At 38.9% G+C, this 14769-nt stretch overlaps 2 protein-coding genes across 5 annotated transcripts in view; one reads left to right on the top strand and one right to left on the bottom strand.

Annotated features, from left to right (window-relative positions):
• The window catches only part of dab2ipa (DAB2 interacting protein a), a 112185-nt gene that overhangs the window by 70738 nt on the left and 26678 nt on the right, over positions 1-14769 (bottom strand). For all 4 annotated transcript variants that reach the window (XM_056259707.1, XM_056259708.1, XM_056259711.1 and 1 more), the window contains one exon: positions 5575-5681. In XM_056259707.1, coding sequence (XP_056115682.1) covers positions 5575-5681 — 107 coding nt within the window. The remainder of the gene's footprint in view (positions 1-5574; positions 5682-14769) is intronic.
• Positions 2057-3602, top strand: LOC130091682 (antimicrobial peptide NK-lysin-like). The gene is made up of 4 exons (XM_056259722.1): positions 2057-2233; positions 2599-2663; positions 2948-3046; positions 3180-3602. Exons 1-4 carry the CDS (start codon positions 2191-2193, stop codon positions 3336-3338), a joined length of 366 nt encoding a protein of 121 aa, XP_056115697.1. The 5' UTR covers positions 2057-2190; the 3' UTR covers positions 3339-3602.

The raw sequence follows: 14769 nt of genomic DNA, 5'->3' as shown, positions 1-14769 counted from the left end.
CATGTGCAGTGGTGGACGAAGTACACAAATCAAGTACTTGAGAAAAAGTACAAAAGTATGATCCTACATTGAGTTCTCGTTTGTGGCTTATTGCACTTGAAGGATCAGATACACACAATAATGTGTCAAAAACAGGTGCTTAAACACAGTGGGTTATGTCTTAAGTGAACGTAAAAAGTCGATTTATTGGATTTGTGCAATAGGTCTTAAAGTGACAGCAGCCTAATTTACCTGCTGCTGTCTGTCATTAATGTTAATCAAACAACGAAAGAAAAAGAGATGAGATGCTCTTATTTAAATAACGTTTGTAGCATATAAATTCATACAGTGAATACTATGCAGTTTTTTTATTTTACATTAATGACTTTATTCAATATCTATATTTGAATACTAGGCTAGATCAAATATACCTTTAAAAAAATGCATTTAATTGGTGTCTTTGTTCTATTGTGTTTATTTGTCCTATTGATTGTAATTTGCTTCTTTCTTATTACTGATTGTTTACTTCAATAATTGCTTAGGAATGTTATACTTACAGAATATTAGGCTAGGTTTGCTGTGGTATGGAAATTAGGGAGGGGGTGTTCTGGCACCATCATGTACATTGTGTCAGAAGGGTCACTGTCTTTGACCTCGAAAACCCCTTCTCTACTGGGCCAGTTCTTTTTGCATTCAGTCAAAAACATACAGCCAGTGCAGTGCGATTTCCGGAAAAAAATGTGTGTAATGAGTGGGTTGTTTTAAGTGAAGAAACACAAGTAACTAACCAGCTACTGACTATGTGACGGCGTGTAGTTTTAGATACACATTTTGTCAGTAGTATTTTATATGTAATATGTTACCACATTTTTTATTGTTGTTTAATAAATATAGATAAGGCCAGTTATTCGATTGCATTAGTAGTTTGGTTCAGAGAGTTGCACACAGCTTTGGGCAGGGGTGCGAACTGGCACTGTTTTTGAGAGATGAGGAGATATGTGGTGTAGGAGCTCTCTGAGAACCAGAGCATATGGTTTGCTCTTTATAAGGTGCACGTATCAACCCTGTTTCACCATGGATTCAACAGGATAATTTCTGAATCTGCGCTGCACAATGTCATATCTATCAATTAATGAAGGCGTTTAAAGAAGGATGCTTTAGAACAAAAAATGCTATTACTTCTTGCTTTCCTGTATTGTGCTTCAGCTCTCTTTCTGTTGCTAAACTATGTGTATGTGTGTGTATGTTAGATTAGTCAAAGCGTTTAGTCTAGTTAATAAAGTCATTTTACACGTAAAGTTGTTTGTGGTTCATATACTGGAGTCCCTACTTCAGCTACCAAATCAGACATCAGGAGACTGCAACGGACAGTCCGGACTGCGGAGAGGATTATTGGTGCCCCCCTGCCAAACCTCCAGGACCTGTACTCTTCCAGAGTGAGGAAGAGAGCAGGTAAAATCATCACAGACTCCACTCACCCTGGACACCACCTATTTGAACTGTTACCGTCAAGACGGCGACTCAGATCACTGGCCACTAGAACATCTCGGCACAGGAACAGTTTCTTCCCACAGGCCATATCCCTCCTGAACAGTTAACACACCTCCCAAGGCATATGCTTTAAGTGCAATACTCCCACTGTTTAGTGCAATATCCTACAACTCAGGTGATACTTATATGTAGATTTATTTATTCATAATATTCAAAACACTGTAATATATGTGATACTTGTGACAACTGTGATACTTTTATTCTCATATATTTATATTTTTATTTTTTATTCTTAGAATTTGTAGTATTATGTTTCTTGTTGTATTTGTATTTGTATATGTCCACTGGAAGCCTCAGTACCAAAACAAATTCCTTGTGTGTGCAAGCACACTTGGCAATAAAGCTCTTTCTCTTTCTTCTAATCTTGCAGTTTTAGATGAATAGGATATAGTTCGTGAAAACAATACAATAACATTTATAATGAATATCACACATACAGTACAGGAAGATGACAAAAAAGTTATAGTGATAGTACTCAGAGTGATAGTAGGCCTACGCTTTGACATGTTGAGGGTGTTAATGGTCTCACTTCTACACATCTGTGGTTTCTGGTTGAAGACACATGTGTATTTAACAGAGTGGACCTAAATCATCTGCAGCAAACCAAATAAATCAACAGAGGGTTTTTCAGTCTCGTTGTGTTCAGACTTTTCTAATAAGATGTTTCGACGTATCCTTCTGGCCACCCTGCTGATATCCTCAGGTAAAATTAGCACTGGTCAAATGGTCATTATCTTTAGCATTATTTATCTTTGTATGTTCAGCTGGAAGAAAGATAGACCTGTTTGGGCCATTCACAAGATGGTCTTAATGGGATAAGATGGACAATGCTGCATGTAAATACCAAACCAGCATATGTATTTCATTTAAAAAGCCACCAGCTGAACCAGCTAAAATAGTTTGTTATTTTTATTGTTTAAACCAGGTTACATTCACTTACTTAGCTATTACTGTTTTGAGCACACATCTCATTTTCTCACGGTTTAACTGAACTCATATGTTAAATGTTCATAGTAGGGAAGTTTTCTCTTGTCAACTGGGATATTTGTGCTATATTTTTTCTCACAGTTTGTGCTCTTGACATGGAAATGCACAGAGGAAACTTTACTGGAGATGAACTTGAAGAAAGCTCGGTGAGTTGTCCTCAACGTGGTTTATCATGGACAGCTGCATCACACTAAGACATATAAGTAGTGGTCAAACATGTTTTTTTAATGGCTGATGCCGATACCAATGGCCAAAACTATAAGAGGTCAAAACTTTGCCATATGCTAAAACTACAAGAGAATGCCAGATGCAGAGAAGCTTGACGATGCTTTTCAAACAACTAGTCATGTCCAGTTTGAACTGCTAATTAGGTTCAAACTGTCATATCTAAACTACTTAATATAATATGCCATGTCTGTTGTCTTGTAAGGGTGAGATGTCAAAATCCGAACAACTCCCTGGATTGTGCTGGGCTTGCAAGTGGGCCATGGGGAAGGTGAAAAACCTAGTCTCCGGTAAATCAACGCAGGTGGGCTATAGGCTACTCTTGTATATGACTTTAAAAAATGTGTTATTCAAATAACAAAAAAAAAAATTACAGAATGCAAAGAGACAAGGTTAATTAAGGTTAAGGTTAATTCTGATTGTTTCTTTTCCTACAGAGCGAAATTAGACAGATGCTGTCGCACGTCTGTGATGAGATCGGGTTCCTAAAATACCTGTGTAGGACATTTGTGGCAAGGTATATAAACCTTCTGGTTGAAGAACTTTCAACTACTGATAATGCAAGAACCATCTGTGTTAACATTGGTGTATGCTAATACACTATGTATCGAAGAAATGCAAAATGTCATTTTTCTCTTCGTTTTTCAAGTGTTCTCTTTAGCTGGAAAAAAATGGATGACATTCTGCACTATAGAGCTAATGGTGTGATTATTGTGGTTTTGTATTTCACACTATCTGTCGTTGCAAATGAAGGTGGAAATGACTTGAAGTTTTTTGCATATGTGTCACGTACACTCAGCTTTACGCCACTGTATTTTTCCTGCAATAAACTGCTAAATAAATGTGTCAACAACAAACTTTCATTTTTTGTGACATGATTCTAAACTCTTTATTTTTCCCGATTCTTGGAGATACTTTTACAATCAGAGGACGCTTGAACTAGTATTTTCTTGGTCCATTTCTTGGTCCACCTCATGATCATTTCAGACTCTTGAATTTTGCTAATTACTCTGCAAAGAAGACCGTTTGTAGAACGAATTATATTGAGTGACAAGTATGATCAAACATATGTGACCATATAAATAATTATCATAAAATACATAACTGCACACTTTTAGACAATTAGACATTTTTATAAAGTGGGTTCAAATGGGTCCATTATAACTTTGTAATCACAACGTAAACAATACCAGTATTGCATGCAGCGGGCCTGCTACACTGGTAACCTGCAGGTTATATTAAGATAAATGCTACTGCGAGGCTGAGGTAATGCTCAGCATGCATTTGGAAAGCTTATATAAATCCTATCTTAAATTCCTATGCTATATGCAAATTTAATGGAGTTCACGTCAACGAAAGCAACAGATATGAGCTGCATTTTATTTATCATCAGCTAATTTCAAGATCAAAGACCACAATAGAACAAAGAGCGGCATCAGCACTGGTAAGATCATTAAGTCTCACTACTTTTAATGAAGATGATTATGTGCATCTGCGACTTACTTTCAGTTTCATTTGAGGCAGTTTGCACGTCGGCTTGCTGAAGAGCTACTCATCTGTGGTGAAGCGTGTTGCATGTCATATGGCATTTAACAGGCTCTCATATGTTTATTTTTTATGTGGTTTTAACAACCAGATGCATTTTCACTTGTCCAGTTTCATCTGGAATGCATCTCAGACCCCCTCCTGAAGTGGTATTAGTAATCAGATTTGAATCAGTCTCGAATCCGTCACTTATTATAATGTTGATAGATGCATTGAATGTTAATATAACTTTTATTGTCAGGATTCATCTTTGTTTTTGTTATTACTTTCCCCTGTGTAAGTTCATCTTTACTTGGTTGTCATAGGTTTGTCCCTGTTTGTCTCCATGGTTTCTGATTAGTTAATTGATTAGTTTAACCTGTGTCTAGTTTAGTGCCTCAATTTGTTTTGTGTATTAATACTCTTTTGTTCACTTTTTTTTGGTGTTGTCTGAATGGTTGGTGTATAGTGCTCCTGGGGTTTTTCCTGGGCCTTCCTGTGCCAGAGATTTTGGTTTTGTTTTATTTTGAGTTGAATAATAAATCAAGCATAGCGTCAGTTCTGGCAGGTCACGTTAGTCAAGCTCGCAGAGTCAGCTGATCCAGGTCTACCTATAGGAATACAACGCCTATCACTGTATACATATATAAGCTCCTTGAGTATTATCAGCAGCTATCGCGTTTCTCTGGAGCTAATTACCCTCCTCCATCCCCAGCTCCTCCTCTCGTCAGTCAGGATTTGGAATTCTGATTCCCCTCGAATCAGTAAATTCTCGAATTATGTTGTACTTTAAAGGTTCTCTAAGCGATGTCGGGTGACGTCACTTCTTGTTGACGTTTAAAGTATTGTCAAACAAAACGGAGGCTAGCTAGACCCTCCCTCCTCCTCATCCGCGCACTAACCCCCCCAAGTCCTTCTTGTCGGTGATTGGCTGGAACTATTTGTCATGTTTCGTGGAGCGGGTTAGCCCAGTTTGTTTTTGTTGCTGTTTGTGGAGCCTGGGCTGTCTACAGATATCGCGTTTCTTTACAGTGTGTTCAGGGGACAGGCAGCCAGCGGTTAGTGAGGAGATGTTTGCTGTATGTGACAAAAAATGTTTTGGCCTAAAAAACGCGTGACATCGCTTAGAGCACCTTTAAAATCTTGAATTTTAAAATACATTAAGACATTTATGAAGTGTACCGCATAGTAGGAATGACCTATAGTCAAGCTGAAACACATTTTGAGATACAACACCAAGCTCAGAGAGATGTTATGGATGTTAATGCACTATTTTTTAAAATCTGTGGTGCGGTCATAAATGCGTACCGTGACTTTAAAAGGTGTTGACGTGTCTGCATCCATAGCGACCACCGTTTTGTCCACCGTACTGCCAGGCATGCTGCGCCGCCGGCCCACCCTGTCAGTGAGTGACTCTGAGAAGAGAGAAAGGAATTAGAGAGTGTTGATTCTAGGATCAGATTTACCCAGAATAAGCAAAGCCACCAAATGAACACAGCTTATAAACAATCAAAAATCAATAACAGTACTGGAAAATCCCCCCCAAAAAAATGAAAAAGTGTTAATGGGCACAGCTGGAAAGAATCTAGCTTAAGGCTTCCTATTGGTCAAAAAATATGCAATTGCTAGAATGTTCTGGGTGGTTGTTAAAGGGTAACTAAACCCCTGGTCAGAGCCTGACTCCACCCACTGGCAATATTTGAAAAATGCTGGAAAAGTGGGCAGAGCCCAGCGGAGATAGAGGGGACGAACTGAGACCGCAGTGAGGGATTGATTGACAGCTGCTGTCAAACTCGCTAAAATGGAGACCGACTGGAGTGACGCAAGTAGCTTTGCAACAGAGCGGTCATTTCAAGTATTTTCTTCACCACCTTCATCTGATTTTTCTGCCTTTTAAGAGGGCCAAATCTGAGGTGTGTGGTCATATTTTGGCTTTTACAAAAGTCCTGAGGGAAACTTAATCGATGATGGTCACCCTGTCTGCAGAACATGCACAAAAAAGTCGCTGCAATACACTTCAAAATGTTGTTTTGAGTTGAAATATTTTATCTCACTCGAAATAAACGTGAAGCTTCCACGAAGAAAAGTTCGCATTAATGTTTTAAATCTTACCTGTTTATAAATCCATTTTGTGCAGCGTACAAAACAATCGTCCAGACAAGATGATCACAACAATATTATCAAACTCTGTAAACAATAAATCAAATTCAATACAATCAAAAACGGAGACGCAAGACGGCAAATTGTATTTGAATGAAACGAGAGAGGGCGTCCGTTGTGATGCATGGATTTGCACTGTGTTTATAATGCGTTGCTATTGACGACGGTCAGAAGGAAATGCCACAGAATAGAATCTTGCCTTAAAAAGTGCATAGAGCTGCTTGTTTTATTTGTTGTTTGTTGATTTTCAAATATAAAACTATCCTGATCGTTTTCAATACTCGTAATTCCAACTCCTGACTCGCTACAGTAGTTTTGACGGAACCAGATGCTTTTATACCAGGGGCTGCCAAGGGCGTGGTGAGCTCGCACCAAGGGCGTGACAGAGTTACGTCAGAGAGTATCCTACGTCAGAGAGTACCCCTACTGCAGGAGCTTTCCGTTTAACCTGAAGAGGGCAGCACTCATACGTTTTTACACCATATATTTGAAAATTAAAACACTTTATACCCAAATGTCAAAAAATGTACTCGAATCAAAGAACAGCATTTATGAAGCTCCATTCTTACAGATCATTAACTAAAAAAAGTTGTTTCAGTGTTTAGTTACCCTTTAAAGCATTGCATGTAAACACCTTATTCAACACCGTATTCAGAAAATCCAATGAGGAGATATATGCAAATGCTCCGTCTGCAAGGAATTGTGGGAATTGTATGATTGTTATTTGGCATTGTTTGCCAGACGTTTTCCATTGGATTATACTGGATCACTATTTTTGATCAGGATAGTGCTGCTCATTTCTTGTGGGTAGCTGCCAGTGCATTGTTGCCAAGGTGCTAAGTTGCTAAGGTGTTCTTTGTGTATTTAGCATGTTACTATGCAGCTGCTAAGGAGTTCTTTGTGCTTGCTAGGATCTAAATAAGTTGCAAGTATGTTTTGGATGGTTGTCAGGGTGTTGCTGTGCAGTTGTCAAGATGTTTTGAGTGCATTTAATGCATTGCTATGTGGTCTTCTGAGTGGTATTGTTGCAATGTGACTGCTCTAGCAGTTTGCTTATTGGCTCAAGTCAAAAGGCCCACCCAGTCTCTATGATATGCTGCTTCTGTGGTAGCGTCACTATGTCAGTCACATGTTTCGGTCATGCACGGCCAGATGGCTGAATCTCAGCCTGAACCAGCCTGTCAGACGCTTGGCATTCATCACACGCCAGCATCTCTGTCTGCACGATTGATGGAGGGAAGGAGGGGACAAGTGTTTGTACGGAAAACAAATGAGAGAGCGAACGCAGCCAACCTGAAAGACAAGATCTATGAAATTCATCCTACTGTCTCCCTCTTTGCACAGTCTGAATCATTTCAAACTCCAAACAAAGTGAAGGAACGGCTTCTTTGCCTCGCTGGTTTTGTACTTGGAAAGATGCGTCACTAACAAGATCTGGAAGCCTTCTTTTTTCTAATTCTGACAGCACTTTTCCTGTGCCTGAATTGTTTATTACAATAAGAAAGTCTCATATACTAACACTGTAAAAAATATCCTGTTACATTTACAGTAAAAAAAAATCTGGCAGCTGTGGTTACCTGAAATTAAACTGTATATTTCATTAAGTGGTATATTGTTAATATATCTACTTGAACTACCAACTTTTTACCATAAAAAATGTACCGGTAACTACCATAATAATACAATAGAAAGTCACACAATGATTTTATATCCACATGACATTTAAATAATGCAATAAACATGAACTAAATAACATAAAATGTAACACAAAACACCCTAACGATAACAAAAATTACAAGAAACAAAATTATTTATATAAAATACAATCATGTGAAGTGTCATGCATGTTAAACCATTTACAGTTTTTCACCAAATATGGTAAGCCAACAGTTAACCAATAAACAGTCTACAAAGAGTATTAAATTCACTGACTGGGCGTTATACCTGGAAACAAACCAATGATACGAATTACTAAAGATAAACAATTATGTGCTATTAAATATTTGCACAATATAAAATAAACAAGGATCTGTATTGCCACCTCAGTCATCATTTAGTATTGGCTAAGCAAAACTAGACATGATCTAACAACATGGAGGAAGAGTGATTAACAGCCCTGCGTAGGTATCGACATATGAAGATTCCATCTGTGTGTGTGTGTGTGTGTGTGTGTTAGTAATTTCATTGGAGAGATGAACAGATTGGAATGCATGAGAGAGAAATCTCAATGCCGCCTCTTGCTTATGTTGACATCACAACATCCTGATCCATATGTTAATATGTTAATCATAAAAGCAAGACCATATGATCTTTGACTTCAATGTTTGAAACACTTAAGATTCACTGGGTTTATGGGAAACTTTTTATTATAAAGTCTATTAGTGAGCCGCAATATTTGTGTAAAAATATATGAATAAAATTGATAGATTCGGCTATTCTAACCATTTAAATATATATTAATTGAGCACACAGACAGTCATACAGAACATTTTTAGAATATTAATTGTGTCTTTCTGGTGCTTGACGGACTTCTTAAATTTTTTTTCTGTTGTGCTGCACGGAATACAGAGTCATAAAGGTTTGGAACAACACAAGGGTGAGTAAATTTTGACCTTTTTTTCTTTTCTTTCCATTAAGCTAATAGCCTATTATTATTTTCAACAGTTCATGCAGCATAAAAGCTCCTTCGTGGCAGAGTTACTTAGCCTGACTTAGCCTCTTACATACTTCCACTCAATTTTCATTTTCCTTCATTACTACGTCTGGGATTGTGGTTTTCTCCGGTAAATTTTTTACCGGTCCAATCAGCGAACAGAGGGAGTGGCTGAGAACGATGACGTTGATGTCGTGCGCTAGTTTGAGTGGTTTGAGTCGTCATACGTCACGAGTCACGACCAAACGTCAGCGATTGGTTATGGCAGATCCAGAGTGACTCTGGGCAGATCCAATAGTTTTAAAATTCAACAGAGTACCCGCCTACAAAGAAGTTAATGCCAGATCCAGACTATCTGTACAAATTAAATGTACGAGAGTCTGGTGGGACCAGGCTAAGAGTTACTTCCCTTACCTTAAACATTTTATTCTTAAAATTCACAGATGAATTGCACACCATAAGACCAGGAATATTTATTAAGAAAATAAACAGGTTCAATTTGGACTTTATGTTGTCAAGTCAAAGGCACCGTGAATAACAACTACAGCAAAAACATTCAGCAGCTCTCCATCAGCTGTGGTGAAAAACTCTGAAAACACTCTTTGCCCTGAATGATGAATACAATGCCATTACCAACCTGCAAACTGGTAATTGGTTCAGCTATTCTTTCATCATTAAGCTGCTTGATCACGATGGATAAAATGCAGCGCAAATGGAAAAACATTAAACAGCAATTAAGAGATGGCTCCAACATTCCTCCACTCAGAGCCAAGTGTTTATGAAGAGTGGAGACAGTAAAATGCTTTCATATTGAGAGCACAACACAAGGGGCTCAAAGATAAGCCTTCTCTGGCATGGACCTGCGATCAGGGGGTCTGAACTCTGACCGTTCTGTGCATATTTGTCCAGAGCAAACATGCTGACAAGACAACAAAAGTTGTCTGTAGGAGTTGCTGTGGAAATACTTTCCATTTCAGAGTGGACAAAAAAGTAAACCAGAAAGTAAAGTTCGTTGGGACAAACTTTTATGTTGGCTTGACAAAGCCTTGTCTGAAAGATTTATGTTTCATGTTGTTAGCATGTCTTAACATTCTGCAAGCTTATTAACAGTTATAGCACATTGCAATCATGAATTAACATGTTGTTGACATGAATTAGCATTTTTTAACACATTGTTAGCATGAAATAGAATGTAGCTAGCATGTTTTAACACATTTCTAACATGTTTTAGCAGGTTGCTAACATGAATTAGCATGTAGTTAAAATGATTAAAATGTTTTTAGCGTGATTAAAATGCTTTTTAGCATGATTAACATATTGCTAGCATGAATTAGCATGTTGATAACGTGCTTTAGCATGTTGTACTATGATAGTCATTAAGCTCTCTAGTGGTAAGACAGCTTCAATACTCAATAAGTCTTGTTGTAGTAAGTCTTGACACCCTCAATGAAAGTCGATGGGATTTTTCGTAGTTTTGATCGTCCGTTTAACAAAAATCGTTGCCCCAGTAACTTTCTTGAAATAAATTAATCTCTACTGAAATTAACCAACAATATAACAACAATCCCATATAAGTTAATCAGTTCAGCCCCAGATGTTGGGCCATTTGCCAGAGAATTACAGCAGAAATGCGTGGTGCTAACGGCCCTATTAATCTGCACTGAACAAGATGCATGGCCCAGCTGTATAAGAGACGTCTTCACCGGGGTGCCACCGTCCTCCATCTGATCTCACAGAGGACTTTGTCATTCCAGGAAATTACATAGAAGTGCTACTGTCTCATTTAGCATTCAAGCAGGCTATAACTCACAGACTTGTCTCATTTACTCTTAATCTAAATGCACGTTCCTTTCTTCAGGTCTGGCTCGACTTGTCGCCGCAAGAGATGAGTCTTTGCAGGTCCTTCAGTTTGGTAAGACGAAGGCCAGGGACACAATATTTTTTTAACTTATTTAGCAGCGACGCTCTTCTCAAGGTTTAAAAGCAAAGACGATAACATAAAAAGCTAAATAAATGACGGTGATATTTTCAGCAGGGTCAGTATCTGGGTAAAGTAAAGTGACTGGCAGGTATAGTTACTGCTTGCTGATTATGAAAGACATTAAAGACGTGTCAAAGGAATAGACAACACAGACAATTGATGAAAGACATTAAAGACGTGTCAAAGGAATAGACAACACAGACAATTGATTTTGATACCCGAGACTATTTAGCAGAATGTGATTTAATTGAAATTATAGCCTACTTAGCCAATTCAAGTTTTTACAAGCAATGTTTCGTTCAAACGCACTTAATGCATACAAGACTTCTTTCAAAAACATCAAAAAACTGTGACGTGAATTATTCCGGCCCACCCACACTTTTAGAGGCCATCCACTTTTTGCATCCGCAACTGGCCCACAGTGATGTAATGTGCTGTAGTCGAAGAAGAAGAGTGCGGAAAGGCCGATACAAAACAACACACTGTTCCAAGAACAGTAAACAAAGCAGCATATCATTATCCATAAATTTGTTTTGTATTTTGTTCTAAACTTTGCATGCAATGGTGGATCCGCTACTTTTCTTCTTCTATCCTTCCGAGCGCATGTCCTATAAATGACATGACTCATTGCTGCCCTCTGACATCTTGTAGAGTCTAGAAAAGAAATTGTACTGTGCATGTGTCGAACATGTCAATCCGTGCTCATCTGCGGTTGAGTATGCTTTGAAAGTTATGTGGACATGACTGTGTGCAAGACGGAGTGGAACGGGGAAAATTAAGTATACCCAGGCCTTGAATGCCTTGGCATGTACTGAAACGCATAGAATGGATGGTAAATGCTGCATTGACGTTTATGTTGTGTCAATCACTTAGCAGTCTGCTCTCTTTGTTCTAGGAAACCAACACAGAGCCAAACTCTCGACTGCACCTGTCTCTCGAGCCTCTGGATATGTCAAGTCAAAGAATTTCTTTCTTAAATAGAGAACTGCAGCTAAAGGCCTGACAGATTGCAGATCGTTCACGTCAGCCATCAGCTCACATTCGCCAACTCCACAAAACCTTTCATCTCAGAGGGCCTTTATCAATCTCCTCAACTGTCCGAACTTACACCACCACAAGAGTTTGAGCAAAGTTTGAACAGTGCAGTGTTTCTACGTAAAATATCTGCCATCACTTTGTAAAACAAGAATACAGAATTAGTATTGAATTGGTAATAGAATTGGTTCCCATTTAATTCAAGAGTGTGCATTTAAATTGAGTTGGCCACATCCCACAGGAAGCTGAAATAGAATTAGAAATGGAATGACACATAATGGTAAATGGTAAATGGACTGCATTTTTATAGCGCTTTCACAGACCCAATGGCCACCAAAGCGCTTTACATTTGCCTCACATTCACCCATTCACACACTCATTCATACACTGACGGTAATAATAATGTGCTTAATCAGTATTTTGTCAGAAAAAATAAATAAACACATAAAAATCCATATATATATTTACATAAAAACTTATTTAAAACATATTTAAACCCTATTGTTTTCCAGGGCACTGCTATGTGGTTTCTAAGGTTCTCTGGGTGGTTACTACAGTAGGTGGTGGTCCAAGTCAAAAGAGCCCACCTTCAAATCTCTATGACATCTTGATTCGGGTTACTTCTTTGGTATGAGTCAATGGGATTGGTTAGAAATGTAATATCACACCTCTCCTCAACAAGCTGCATGACCTACGGTATATCACAAGTGGGTGAAGTTAAGCACCAAAGTTTAATATTTATCAAACACTAAGGAATGGATTGTCTTGGAGAGAGGAGAAACTGGGAATAAAAATCTTTTATGGAAATAGTGTTATGTTGAAGTCTGGAGGTGGCAGTTTCCTCAGTATTCTCTGAACCTCTTGCTGTCTTCACACACACACACACGTTTCTCTGAGCTCTAATCAGTGCAGGAAGAAGAAAAGGACTCTGGAGGCTGTATATTTGGGAAGTTTCGATTCACCATTAGAAAAAAGGGAAAAACACTTGTTTATGAACTCAGCCGAAGCCGTGAAATACTGCTGAAGGGTTACAGCACAAACGGATAGATATTCTTACAGCAGCAGAACTTTAAAAAACATTATTCCTGATTCAGGTTAACTCATAGTGAAGGTGAAGTGATTTAAAAGTAATACTTTTGCTCCAAGTATCAACATTTTTAAAACATCGATATGGAAGGAAGGAGTTCAATCTGACTTGCTCGGAAAAAGCACACAAGTTGTGAAAAATCAAGATAAATAAAAGTGCAACATAAAATACAACGCCTAGAAATATCAAGAAGTGTTTGTGTACTTTCTTCACTGAGTTGAATATCTCCAGACCGGATCTCTGTTTGTCAGATGACGGTTGACAGATGTGAACGCGATAACTTATACACTCACCGGCCACTTAATTAGGTACCCCATGCTAGTAACGGGTTGGACCCCCTTTTGCCTTCAGAACTGCCTCAATTCTTCGTGGCATAGATTCAACAAGGTGCTGGAAGCATTCCTCAGGGAGTTTGGTCCATATTGACATGATGGCATCACACAGTTGCCGCAGATTTGTCGGCTGCACATCCATGATGCGAATCTCCCGTTCCACCACATCCCAAAGATGCTCTATTGGGTTGAGATCTGGTGACTGTGGAGGCCATTTTAGTACAGTGAACTCATTGTCATGTTCAAGAAACCAATTTGAAATGATTAGAGCTTTGTGACATGGTGGAAGTAGCCATCAGAGGATGGGTACATGGTGGCCATAAAGGGATGGACATGGTCAGAAACAATGCTCAGGTAGGCCGTGGCATTTAAACGATGCCCAATTGGCACTAAGGGGCCTAAAGTGTGCCAGGAAAACATCCCCCACACCATTACACCACCACCACCAGCCTGCACAGTGGTAACAAGGCATGATGGTTCCATGTTCTCATTCTGTTTACGCCAAATTCTGACTCTAACATCTGAATGTCTCAACAGAAATCGAGACTCATCAGACCAGGCAACATTTTTCCAGTCTTCAACTGTTCAATTTTGGTGAGCTCTTGCAAATTGTAGCCTCTTTTTCCTATTTGTAGTGGAGATGAGTGGTACCCGGTGGAGTCTTCTGCTGTTGTAGCCCATCCGCCTCAAGGTTGTGCGTGTTGTGGCTTCACAAATGCTTTGCTGCATACCTCGGTTGTAACGAGTGGTTATTTCAGTCACTGTTGCCCTTCTATCAGCTCGAACCAGTCTGGCCATTCTCCTCTGACCTCTGGCATCAACAAGGCATTTCCGCCCACAGAACTGCCACTCACTGGATGTTTTTTCTTTTTCGGACCATTCTCTGTAAACCCTAGAGATGGTTGTGCGTGAAAATCCCAGTAGATTAGCAGTTTCTGAAATACTCAGACCAGCCCTTCTGGCACCAACAATCATGCCACGTTCAAAGTCACTCAAATCACCTTTCTTCCCCATACTGATGCTCGGTTTGAACTGCAGGAGATTGTCTTGACCATGTCTACATGCCTAAATGCACTGAGTTGCCGCCATGTGATTGGCTGCTTAGAAATTAAGTGTTAACGAGCAGTTGGACAGGTGTACCTAATAAAGTGGCCGGTGAGTGTATATTCACCTCAGAGAAGAAAATACATGCATTGTATTTGATGTCATGTTTTTTCTTAGTCTTGATTTGTAAACTGCCACACTAATAAACGCG

This window comes from Rhinichthys klamathensis, unplaced genomic scaffold, assembly GCF_029890125.1.
Source record: "Rhinichthys klamathensis goyatoka isolate OS25496 unplaced genomic scaffold, OSU_Roscu_1.1 h1tg000169l_1, whole genome shotgun sequence".
Taxonomy (NCBI): Eukaryota; Metazoa; Chordata; class Actinopteri; order Cypriniformes; family Leuciscidae; genus Rhinichthys; species Rhinichthys klamathensis.
The sequence above is the reverse complement of the archived record's forward strand: the minus strand, read 5'-3'. Positions and strand labels throughout refer to the sequence as shown.